The sequence below is a fragment of the Saccostrea cucullata genome, unplaced genomic scaffold, assembly GCF_032062105.1.
Source record: "Saccostrea cucullata isolate Sc308-1 unplaced genomic scaffold, CSIRO_AGI_Scuc_v1 ctg8557, whole genome shotgun sequence".
In the NCBI taxonomy this organism is placed as follows: domain Eukaryota; kingdom Metazoa; phylum Mollusca; class Bivalvia; order Ostreida; family Ostreidae; genus Saccostrea; species Saccostrea cuccullata.
This window is the reverse complement of record NW_026938448.1, coordinates 17,215-30,708: the sequence shown is the minus strand read 5'-3', so window position 1 is coordinate 30,708 and position 13,494 is coordinate 17,215. Positions and strand designations below refer to the sequence as shown.

At 33.9% G+C, this 13,494-nt stretch overlaps 1 protein-coding gene across 1 annotated transcript in view; it reads right to left on the bottom strand.

Annotated features, from left to right (window-relative positions):
* The window catches only part of LOC134250325 (MAM and LDL-receptor class A domain-containing protein 1-like), a gene marked incomplete at its 3' end in the record, with an annotated part of 75,157 nt that overhangs the window by 54,181 nt on the left and 7,482 nt on the right, over positions 1–13,494 (bottom strand). The window contains exons 4-9 of the mRNA XM_062732687.1: positions 12,585–12,672; positions 10,206–10,347; positions 8,415–8,466; positions 5,853–5,870; positions 4,494–4,688; positions 4,161–4,293 (exon numbers count right to left, since the gene is read on the bottom strand). Coding sequence (XP_062588671.1) covers positions 4,161–4,293; positions 4,494–4,688; positions 5,853–5,870; positions 8,415–8,466; positions 10,206–10,347; positions 12,585–12,672 — 628 coding nt within the window. The remainder of the gene's footprint in view (positions 1–4,160; positions 4,294–4,493; positions 4,689–5,852; positions 5,871–8,414; positions 8,467–10,205; positions 10,348–12,584; positions 12,673–13,494) is intronic.

Below are 13,494 nucleotides of genomic sequence, written 5' to 3'. Positions count from 1 at the left end.
TGTGATATTCTATATATCCGATTGACAGCCAGTGGATAAGCGTTTTACTATACTGATGTATATAATAATGTTTGAGGGTTGGATTCAAGGAAACTACAGTTTTACAGGCAAAACATAAAAGAAAAACAAGAGGCCCGCGGGCCTTATAGGTCACCTGAGTATTGTGTAACAACTTGCAAACAATTAATTTTGGTTCGTGTTTTAAACCAGAGGCCATGAAATTCCCAATTCATAATTTTGAAAGAGGCACCGTTGCATATCATAATTATAAACTTACCATGCTTACTCTATTTACTTAATACCCAGAGGTAGATCAGATTAACAAAGAAAAAGTGCAGTTCCACTTTACAACCAGTTTTGCACACATATGAGCAAATTTTATCATAAAATGGTTGATTGATACCAAAGAGCAGATTTCAAAGCATTAATTTTTTAAGACTATGTACCCCCCCAACCGACCCAAGGGGACATTAAAAATAACAATTTTGCTAGATGCACCTTTCTTCATCATTAATATATATACTTGAATCAATGGCATAAAACCTAGAATCAAAGGAAAAGATTTTCAAAGAAATAATGTATTTTCACTATATAATCAATAAAGCCCCGCCCTAGCACCAGAACCCCTCACCCTGGGGCCATAAAATTCACAATTTTGGAAGAGGCTATCTTGCTCATCATAAATATATGCTTTGTTAGTTAATTTAATACCCAGAAGCAGAGAAGAAGATTTTCAAAGAATAAATGCATTTTCACTATATAATCAATAGAGCCCCACCCTAAGACCAGAACCCCTGACCCTGGTGCCAGGGAATTCACAATACTGGAAGAGGCACTCTTGCTCATCATAACTATTTACTTAGTTTATTTTTTCCAGAAACAGAGAAGATTTTCAAAAAATTAAAGCATTTTCACTATATAATCAATAGAGCTCCGCCCTTACACCAGAACCCCTGGCCCTGGGGCCATTTAATTCACAATTTTGGAAGAGGGACTCTTGCTCATCATAACTATGTACTTAGTTTATTTAATACCCAGGAGCAGAAAAGAAGATTTTCAAAGAAATAATGCATTTTCAATATATAATCTATATAGCTCCTCCCTAGCACTAGAACCCCTGACCATAGGGCCATAAAATTCCCTCTTTTGGAAGAGGCTATCTTGCTCATCATAACTATATGCTTAGTTAATTAATTTAATACCAAAGAGTAGAGAATAAGATTTTCAAAGAATAAATGCATTTTAACTATATAATCAATAGAGCACATCCCTTACACCAGAACCCCTGGCCCTTGTGCCATAAAATTCACAATTTTGAAAGAGGCACTCTTGCTCATCATAACTACGTACTTCGTTAGTTTATCTAATACCCAGAAGCAGAAAAGATTTTCAAAGAAATAATGTATTTTCACTATATAATCAATAGAGCCCCGCCCTTACGCCAGAACCCCTGGCCCTGGGGCCATAAAATTCACAATTTTGGAAGAGGGACTCTTGCTCATCATAACTATGTACTTAGTTAGTTTATTTATTATCCAGGAGCAGAGAAGAAAATTTTTAAAGAAATAATGCATTTTTTATTATATAATCTATATAGCCCCACCCTAGCACTAGAACCCCTGACCCAGGGGCCATGAGTTTCACAATTTTGGTAGAGGACTCAATGTTCAATACATTCATGCCAACAGTTTGTCTGCTTGATGTCCCGGAGTAAAGAAGAAGATTTTTAAAGATTGCAATTATTTTAGTGGTTTTGGCCCCACCCCCATGCCCCAGGGGGGCAGAGACCATGAAATTCAAAATTTATATTTCCCTTTACCCATAGATGCTTTATGCCAAATTTGCTTGAAATTGGTTCAGTGGTTTAAGAGAAGAAGCTGAAAATGTTCAAATGTTAACACACGACGGACGACGAACGACGGACGAAAACGGATAGCAAAAGGTCACCTGAGTTACTCAGGTGACCTAATTATAAAAGTATTTGGAATAAGATAACACTGCTAGAATGAGCTGAAATCCTGATGACGTCACAATGCTACTGTAGTCAGGATGACATCATCAGTCTAAAGACTTGGTGAGAAAGTCATCAAACTATTCAACGGCAGTATTTTGTTTCCCCCGCCTTTCATTTCGGAAAACCTCTGGTTTTATACGGATTGTGACGTTAAGATTATGACGTAACAAAAGTTAAGTCTGACAGCATCGGCATTATTAGTTACATTTAAGGTCAAGATCTAGTAAATAACTTTAGACTAATTTTTTGGTGGTAGGCACCTTTCATAAATAAGTAAATATCTACTAGATCTTGACCTTAGGCAATGAAGCAATATTTTTTGAAAGATAAAGTCTGAAATGAAAATTTGTTTGTCCACACCGTTGCAGTTATGAGACTGTATTTTTCAAAAAATAATGATTCATTGCTTATATTTACATTTTTTTAACTTTCTACCTTAGCTGCAAATGTTTAAAAACCTAAATATTATCCTTCCGGCTTCGTGTAAGCTACAGTTAATGGATCAGCCAAAGTAACAGGTTCTGGTCAATTTGAGCGTGATATTTAGATTTTCGCTTGTGACGTTGCACTTCCTCAGCATTCAACGATTATGACGTCAAACTAAAACGCATACTTTAACCTCTTAGCACCCTGTCTGTGTTATGGAGTTTTGAATGCAATAGATTTCCATTTACTTTATATGCAAAAACATAATTATGTAATGAAATATAGTCTTTTAGTGACAGGCTACGGGATAATACGGGATAATGTGGAGAAAAATTGTGTGGTTAGTAAATTTGATACCTGGCGAGGCGGAGCCGAGTCAGATCTATATGATATTTACTAACCAGTATCATCCTGTACACTGTCACTAAAAGACTCTGTAACGAATTTACCCCACCGATGGAAGCATTTACATATTTCATCGCGCTTATACTGTGCCTATTATGACGTCAAGTTGTGTTTGTTACGTATTACATCGCAACCACGTAGCATCGATTTTGAAAGTGGGGGGGGGGGGGAGGCAGCCAAAGAATTTTTTTTTCACTAACCTGAACAAGTTGACAAGCAAAACAAATAAGAAAAAGCAAAAGTGCAAATTCGAAAATCCTATTTCGTTTGTGTGTGTGTGTGTGTGTGGGGGGGGGGGGGGGGGGGGGGTGTAGAGGCCAACTTTTTTCAATGCCAACTTCTTTCAGTACCAATTTTTTATACAACATTTTCCTTATATCACAAAAAGTTGGGGGTCCAACCAACCTTTCAATGAACATTTCCTATAGTATATGTAAGGTTGGGAAAAAAGTGGTAACTACGTGCCTGCATCAACCGGGCATAGTTTTGATAACTGACCGGGTATAAGTTATCCACCTCCTCCACGTGACAGACTTCAACCAATTGTAAGCCAGGGTTTCAAGGAAAAATCAACAGAGGTTAAAATAAAATCTTTTTAGTCCCTGTTAAAACTTTGTTTACACTCCGCGCCTTGGCAAGGAAGAGACAGGGGGCCAGGGTAAATAAAACACCTATTTACTATTCGCCTGCGCCTAGGGAAATAGTTTGCTTGGTGGACGATAAACTTGCTATTGTCTTCATAGCAAGCATAGGCGTCGGAACCGGGGGGTGGGGGTGGGGGGCTTGGCCCATACACTTTTTAGGCATTGAAAATTTGGTTTGCCTTTTTGTGTTGGTTTAGCCCCCCACTTTCAATAGCCCCCCCCCCCCCCCTTCAATTTGCCTAAGGCAAATAAATAGTTTTATATTATGAACTGTTATGAACTGTTTGCGTTCGTTAAGATTATACTGGGGCGGGGCTATTTATAAACTTAAGGAATGAAGCTTATTTCAACGTTTGTTATACGATATAACATAACTTTTGGGCAGTTACGCTTCATTCTTTATAACTTAATTTAAATGTAGACAACAAGACATTTTTTTTTCTCCGGAAAAGGGCTTCAAATTTAGCATATTTGAAAAGTAACCAAGCTCCAAAGTAATGTCAAGCGGAGTAATACATGTACATGATTAACGTGACTCATTGTGACGTAAGCAAGTTATGTTTTACAAAATGGATTAAAATCTTTTAACCAATCAAATGAGGTGTTATAACTAAAATTAAATTACTATCATAATATGTAATTAAATAATATTTTAATAATCCTATTCTTACTAGTGCAATCATATGCATCAGTAATGTCCTGGATGTCGTAATTCGTAAACATAAGGCCAGTTGCAGAATCAGCTAAGAAATCCAATGTGCGGTCATGAAACTCCATCGTCGGTTGGCCATTAGTGGAGAATGCCTGTATCAAAATGACAATTATATCCTCAGGGTTCAACAGAAAGTACATTAACTTTTCTTATATGAAGAGGAAATATTGCATGTAATTTTAATTCTTAAACCGCTGTATACTAAAACATTTGAAATGTTATCTGAAACAAAAAAGAAGAAATTTACATTGATGATAGATTTTTTTATTAGATAAAAAAAGAATGAACAGACCGTTAAACTATACTGAAGCACAGACTCGTAGTCATACGGGTTTCTGTCATGGGTAGAGCTCTTTGCCATGTTATAGTTGCCTGTTCCACCTTGTGTATTCGCCCATAACATGGTGACATGATTATCACGGTCACTTCGGGACTGTTCATGCATTTGGCCTATAGCATGCGTCATCTCATGGATTGTTGTAGAAAGCTGAAATATTTTTCCTTTTTACCATGAGTACCAGACAAACAACAAGTATCTGATGAGACTGTTGGTTTGTACTTAAAACAAAAGGAAGGAATAAAAAGAACTAGAATTTAAAATTTTGCAATAGCAATAAACAGGATTATGTATTAGTATAGTCTACCTCAGTGTCAGGAATCAGACTTAAACTTCAGTAGGACTTTTCAAACAGAAATATTTATTTTCAGTAATCATTCGGCATTGTTTATCGAAATAACAAAGCCAATAAAAAGAATTATGTATCTAATTGTAGTCCACTTTGGTGTCAAGGTACATTAAAATCAGACCAAAATTGTAAGAAGAGTATCTTTTAGAAAGTATTCAAGATCAGAAGTCCACTAAACAATACAAAATAGGAGCAGAACAAACATTGACCTCCAAAACATTGGAGGTGGGATCAGGTGCCATGGAGGCATAGTTCCTCGCAAGCAATTATAAACAACAGAAGTTCATGAATGTGCTCTTTCTCTGTGATTGAAAAAGTTCATCACAATTATGCTTCAAAAATTTCTGATATCAAAGTTGCAGCTCTTAAGTTATGATTGAATATAAAGAACTATATGCGGTATATTGAATTTTAAAAAGAAATTTTGAAAACTTCCTGACACAATAAATGGTGCAACTATGTTCCAGAGCAGTGTATTCACAATTTCCTTTTATAATTATTTTATATCCTTTTTCAAAAGAGGACAAAATCAAAATTTCAACAATTTAAGCTTAAAGTATGTGTTCAGGAACAATATTGACATTATATATTTCAAATATAAAATATTTATCCTGAACACACATGCGCTCGGTGAAAAAATATATGAATTTTTCTGCAAAATTCATAAAAAACTGAAATTTACGTATTTGTGACTGTCAACGTACATATCCATTACTTATGAAATTATTCAGTGCTTTGAAGTCAGCATATACTCCCCTGTTTAAGGACTTAATTAAATATTACTCCATCAAAGTTTGATTTTGGGGGGCAAATGTTGGTTAATACCGCATATAGTTCTTTGAATTTTAAGATTGTACACAATGCAACTATGCCCAGACCCCTTTATAATTATCAAACTCTTGTTAAAGTTTATCTTATATATTTCAAAAATAAAATTTATGAAAAAGTATATTAATTTGAGTTACTGTAACACATCCAGGGTACTGAAGAAATTTGTTGCTTGTCTGAAAAAAATATATATATATTTTTTACGATCTGATCTTATTGCGAGCACCGAGTGTGTATATCCTCCAATTTTTGATGAATAAGAATCTTCCCTGATTTGTCGTTGGGTATGATTTTTATCCAACGAGTTGTGTGATTTTTATAAAAACACACAACTCGTTAGATAAAAATCATATCCGACCGCAAATCATGGGATATCTTTTTTATTCTATGTTTAATACTTCACAATCCATTTTTAACACCGTTTTTATATAGGACTGTCTATTTTACTTCATCACGCTAACGCAAAAACCATTGTGACGTCATATCTCCATATAACTTTGGGATACGAAAACGATATCCAATCAATCACTAGATGGATTATGGAGACGATGAACAGTATTCAATCTCAAAGTCCAAAAAACAGTACAAATTAGGAGCAGAGCAAACACGGATCTCAGAAACATCAGAGGTGGGATCAGGTGCCATGGAGGAGTGAGCATCTCCTGCTGACCGGTCACACCCGCCGTGTGCTCTTTGTCATGATCGGGAAATAACGGGGAAATCCGTCGTCAGTTCAGAGTATAAATAATGGACTATCAATTAGTATGAAAAACGTCCGTCAGCATTTGACTCAATGATAAAATGTATTTGCTGACAAGGCCATTGTATCGACCATAGAACTTACGAAATGACTTTAAACGAGACTGCTGATATTCTTGTTTCATCAACTTGCTTGTCAATAATTTACCTTGCTGTAGGTCCAGTCAAGGGTGTTCAGGGATTTGTCCCCGGTTTATATCCCACACAGCCTAGATCAGTCTCCGGATGTATGGAACACAACCTGGGGTAAATCCCAGTACAACCGTGATAGGACCTTAATACCTAAACAAATAATCTGTACAATTATGTAATTACATATTTATGGTGTTTATTAAACAGGTCTGGACGATTTCCAAATGAAGAAGTCAAGAGCAATAACGGTGAACTGCTATAAATACACAAAATAAACAAGGTGCTAATCCTTCTAACCAATCAGATAACAGCATTTATGCACACCCATAAGAAAATAAATAAAACACGTGGTTTTATAGTTTTTTGCGCAAAAGATTGTTTGGGAACAATTTTTTTTGTAAACTTAATGCACATTTAGAAATACTTAATAAAATATTTATGACAAATCTACGTGAACAAACACGACTTGAAAGCTTAGATGACGTTTTAAGTGGGATTTAAAATCTGTCACTAGGATGTAGCAAAGTTTAACTTACGTTAAAATTTTTTATATAAATACGGAAATTTTTCAGATTTTTGAGCCTGACATAAAACGCTTATCGAATGGATAACAGTCTTAATTATTTTTTGAGTGTTTACAACAAAACCGCCCATGCAGTTTTTCGTATGCGAGGTAAGATAATGGAATAAAACGCATTTCTCGTATAATTATTCTCTTTTCTCCACGTTTTACGCCTTTCCTTATGTCCATTTAAAGGTTGCATAAAATAGTGTTTGGCGCTCATGAAGTCCGTGTTATCTTTAAGGTTTCGTCAAAGGTCAACATGTCCAAACATGTATTTTAACAATAGCTCCAAAACAGTGTGAGGTATAAAGTCAAAACTTTTACAGTTTATAAATATATTATTGATTAACAGATGGAGAGTATCACTTGTAAACAAATTTTAAAAAAATATTTTTTGAGAAAAATTGTGTCAAAAAATGTGCAAATCTAAAGAAAAATGCACCTGCATAATTCTGTCCTTTTTTGAAAATCATTATTGCAGAAATAATATATGTTTATCAATGAAGGGCAAGTTGGACGAAAATGGTCTCGGAAAGGCTGTTATTGAAAGCATGTATAAAGACAATACCTCTACAATATCCGCCATTTGCATCGTACTTTCAGTTTCAAGTATTAATATTTGGACAAAATAAACAGGGAAAACAACTAACCAAAGGCTATTGAACTCCAACTTGCCCTTCATTGATAAACATGTATTTTTTCTGCAATGATAGTTTTCACTAAAAGCACGGCATTAATTGGGGTGTATTTATTTAAAATAAATTGAAATAATTTCTCTTGATAATTTTTTTTTCTAAGTACTTTTTATCAAGTGAGTCTTTCTATCTGTTAATCAACGAAATATTTATAAACTGTAAAAGTTTTAACTTAATAAACCACATAGTTTTGGATCTATTGTAAAAATAATTATTGGACATGTTGACCTTTGACGAAATCTTAAAACTATATGTAATCCATACGATAAACACTTGTGTGAGGTGGGTCTATACACATGGAATTCAAAGTATCATCGATGAAAATCGAATAGCTAAGCAGAATTATATTTGCCAATTGCAACATTTAGTATATTCTGGTAAAGGTTATAATTGAACTTGATTAGAATTTAACTGGTGTGATTTATCCCTCCGTATTTTCGATTACATTGTATCATGCATTATTTTTTCTTTACCGAGATAAAAATGCCAAGCTTGTCTACGGTAAATATGTGGAGAATACCTTTTTTATTCAAAATTTTTCATTTTACCTCTAAAGATTTTTTGTCAAAAAAATCTTTTTGGGGAAAAAAAAAGCACGTGCTTTCTTTTTGTTCTTTTAAAATATGTTTTTTAGTGTGTAAAAATGCTGTTGTATGAATGGACAGAAAAATAATTACGTGTACATGATGTATATTCATAGCAACTTTCAGTTATCGTTCTTGACTTCTATATATGGAAATCGTCCAGACCTGTTAAAGTTAAAATAATATGTGTACCGATCAAACAGTGTATAGAGCAAAATGCATGACCGAAAGGATGACGTGCGCGCGCTTAGATTGTAGAGAGGTTTAAATACTCCGTCACACTACTATGTCACATTGTAACCACATGTAGAATAGAGATAAAGAACAGTATTCAAGCTCAAAAGTCCATACAATACAAAATAGGAGCAGAGCAAACATGGACCTCCAGAACATCAGAAGTCAGATGTACGCACCGTGTGATCGCCGTCTGATAAGAACGCAGTAGAAACGTAGTATGATCGTCGTTGCTCAGCACGGTGAGATCTCCAACAACGCAGTGGGAGCTCCAAATGAACGCTGTGAAATCGATGTATATTGTAGTTGACTGACGTAAGAGAGAAGCGATCTCCGTTAATTCCTTTTATCCTGCAACTACCCCTTATATTGACCTAATAAAGGTAACCTAATAAACCAAAGCTTTTTTCCGGTCACTGCCCTAATAAAGCCTCGTGCATGTATTCCCACGTTCTAAAAGCATTGTGACGTCACGTATATTGCAATGTTTACGCCATGGCGTCATAGTTTCAACTGCAGAGACGTGCCTAAATCTGTCGAAAATAGCTAGTTTTGGACGTTCAAATGTGAAGAATATGTTGCAGGATAAACAAAATACACGATAACTGATTTGAAATATAAGCGATATTTGGGCTCAGGTCGAAAACGTAAGAGGGCTCGGCAAGCCTCGCCCTCTATCACGTTTTCTTACCCTCGCCCAAATATCGCTTATATTTCAAGACAGTAACCATGTATTTTATTTAAGCATTGAATTCATACTATACAATTATGGACTCTTTTGGTGTTGGATATGGTTTGCTATTCACCAGAAAAATATTCATATTGACCGAGGCGTGTGTTATAGAGATTTGAACGTCATGGATTTCTAATGGATTTCATAAAGAAAATTACACTGAATGTAAATATATTGATGTGGTAACAATGTAACGTAGTATTTAAATTTCTAGACAAGCAAAGCGTCATGACGTCACACACAGTGAAATTCTTTAGGTCTTTTTGCATTTTCCTCTATGTAGACTGTCAGTCTTCGCCTAATTGGGGCAGTAGTAAATACTGTTTACAGAATGTCTGCCTTTTCTTTAGGTAATGAAGCGTACGTGTGAGAATTTTTTTTTACCTATCATAACAAATTAATTGCATGGACGTGTCATTATGTAACAATCAAAATTCACAAAAAGCTCAAAACGCCCCATTTAAACGGAAGATTTTACCAATTCTCTCATTGTACAGGTACAATAATCTAAATCTCAGAAGAATATAATCAAAATAATAATTTGTACTTGCTTGCAATGTCAGACAAAGAGAGAATAAATTGATATTTCAAGCAACTCAGCATCTATTTAAAGCACTATATATACGCGTTGCGTACAATCAATTTAGAATTTTGACATCATACAATTATTGGTTTAGCTTTGTTTTTGGTTATATTCATCGAACAAGACAAAAATTCGCTCTCCAAAATAAAGATGGCAATAATAATAGAACAAAATATTTTCAGGCAATTGAAAAAAAACTACGGACCTTTCAGAGAAGAACTCGATGTAGGACTTATGTGAAAGTGACTGCGCCTCTGTTGAGCCTGTGGGAACCCATTTCAGACACGTGTAATCTGTAAACTGTTGAATTGCTGCATTAATAACGTCCAAATTACTTTGAACTCCGGCTGAAAAAAGAAATTTTCACATTTCAAAAGTTGGAATTCTTTGCTGAATTAATTTTAATGTATTTCTACGAAAGGGGGTTTCTGAAAAAATAAAACAGAAATCTCTTCTGAGATTTAACTCTTTATTCAAGATTTTCCAAATGGGATTGAGCGATAATAAAACACTTAGTATGCCATGTCCAAAGTATATTGTAATGGTCTGGTCTGTATCACTATGTCATAATTATCTTATCTGTCCATCAAACAAAAAATTAAAATTTTGAACTGAAAATTTATGATGTAGACTTTATTTTTAACTCATCAATTTTCAACATCAAGCTTAAGGCTATGAGGTAAAAAAAATCATAACTATCCGAAGGGCCTTGTCACAAATATTGCCTGTTTAAAAAATATAAATACGAAAGCTCTGACTCTTCTAATGCATAAGCGTAGGGTTATCATTAAAAGTAGATCAAACAAAATCACGGGGTCAAAAACATGGTATTTCAATAGATCCTGTCATAGATTATGCACTTATCAAATATGAACACTATCTTCTCTCGTTCAAACGACTTCACTTTTTTAGAAAGGTTACAGGGTAAAAAATTATGGTATATTTGGAAAAATCCTGTCACAGGTGAAGAACATGTGAAATATGAAAGCCCTGTCTTTTCTCAATTAAAAGTTACAACCAAAGCCTGACAGACATACAGAATGATGGACGAATGAAATTATTTGTCCCTTTACTTTCACAAAATTGAGGAACAAAAAATTAACAGTCTATGAAGAACCAACACAGAATTACTTGACGAACAAGAGCGAAAAGTCGCGAGAAAAGCTTAAAGCCTCGAGTGTATCAAATTTAATTTCTGAACTAAGAGTTCAGAGCAATGTTCTCATTGAAGACATGAAATTATGACAAAATCTTTTTCGTGGATATTGATGATAGTTCCAAAATACATCTCTGGAGATTGAGGATAGTTCTTGATTAGCTTTAAAGCTTTTTTATTTTGCCATAGAAAATCTAAATTAAAAATGTTTAATTTGCTAATTATATAGATGCTTTAGGGCTTCATATTTGCTGTTAATAAATGCAAAATATAAATATCTTTAAAAACATGTCAAGAAGGATCAGAGAGTCCTCTAAAAAATAATTTATGACTATAAAAAGATATTGCTACTATTTTTTAAATGCATTGATCAGATTAAATTTCTAAGAAACAAGATTCCCATAGAAAAAAAATATCAGGCGATTACATTTTATAAAGAAATACTCAGTAGAAAGGAACTTTGAAAAAAAAAAATATGAAAAAAATGTTAATTTTCGGACTGATGCCGACCAAACTTATGTAAGGTTTCACCAAAGGTCAACTTGCCCAAAAATTTATTTTTACAAAAGCTACTAAACTGTATGGTTTATAGAGTTAAAACTTTAAAGTTTAAAAATATGTCATTGATAAACAGAAATAAAGTATCACTTGATAACAAATACTTAAAAAAAATATTTATGGAGAATTATTCTTTGTAAAAAATGCATATACTTTTACAAAATACACACAAGTACATCCGAACTTTTAGTGAAATTCATCATTGCAGATACGAAATATGTTTATCAGTGATTGAGTGCCAAAAGGACCTCGATAGCCTCTAGAAAGTCGTTTTCCCTGTTTATTTTGTCCAAATGTTTAGACTTGAAACCGAAAGTACAATGCAAATGGCGGATTTTATAGGGGTCTTGTCTTTATACATATCATGCTTTCAAGAAACAGCCTTTCAGAGAGAAAAAGATTTATGTGAAATATGAAAAAAGCTTTGCAAACTCAACTGCATTGTAAGGCAAGAAAAGAACTACAAAATGTAAGTGCCAGAAAAAATAAACTTAAGGTCTTCTCTATTGCTTAGTTGTTATGATCGTTAATGTCAACAATATCAAGGTCACGCGTCTTTTATTTTTAGCGCTTAACCTAAAAGCAACATTGAATTTTATCAAGCAAAAGTAGGAAGAAATTCTGATCATCTACTTTGAAGATTATATTTAAGTCCTCGGTCATCCGACATTCATATCTATGGAATTTACACCATGGTAAATCCTAGAACTTTTTTGCGCATGAGTACAGTAAAGAAGAAGAATTGAAGCAATAATTTTGGGTTATAGATGGACATTCACAAAAAGTCAGATTAAAATGATATTTATAATGCACTTGAATGTAACAAATCATTGCTGTTTGATTTCACACTATACTTCGCATATGACTCACATAAACTGCCGTCGATTGTGTATGGAATAATATTATCGGGCCAAAGTGGAGCCGTTTTTAAGAAATTTCTCCTTCTTCTTCCACCACCCTAAATACATGTGAAAAAAAACAAAAAAAAAAACAGAGGTTACATTAATTTATATATTATAAGCAAAAACAAGCATTCGATAACATAATAGCAATATACGAGGTATACGTATATTGGTTGTCCTACTAGCTATACAAAGTCTGGGTCCGTAAACAATTTCAAAGAATTTTAATAAATACTCATTACAGATTATTCACCTGAATAAATAATTTTTTTTTTAAAAAATCAAGTAAATAAAATAATTTTTTCAGTTTTAGAAGAAGAAAAAAAACCCTGCAGAGAGAAAGGCCTGACTGCACCGCTTTAATTTCACTTTTCCTAGGAAGGACACTTTTTCTTTGAAAAAAAAGATATCCTGCTTTTCTCCGTAAAACAAATGGTTTTCTACTATTTTGTTGACTGGCCTGCTATTCCAGGATTTTTATTTTCACAAACTATTCTGCTTTTCCGCGGTTAGTTTTTACTCTTTGTTATGCGTTATCTCCTCTTTTTTTGCCAATTAGCGATTTTTAAATGGTCGCGGTTAGCATCAAAATCAACATCAAATGGTTGCCGATATTAATCTGTATTTCCCTCATAGCGTACTGGTAGTGAATCACATTGTGATAAAAATTGAGAAACTCTCGCTTTTTACACTGTCTTTGATAAATTGTAGGTTTTAGACGTTATGGAAATTGTTTTTACAGAAACAATTTATTTTACGATGTACTTACATACAGAAAGGTTACCGTAGCTCTTTCAAAGGATAAATAACACACATTTTTTCTTCAAAAATTCAAATATCTTTGTAAAAATAGGTGCTTCTCCCATTTAAATGTACTT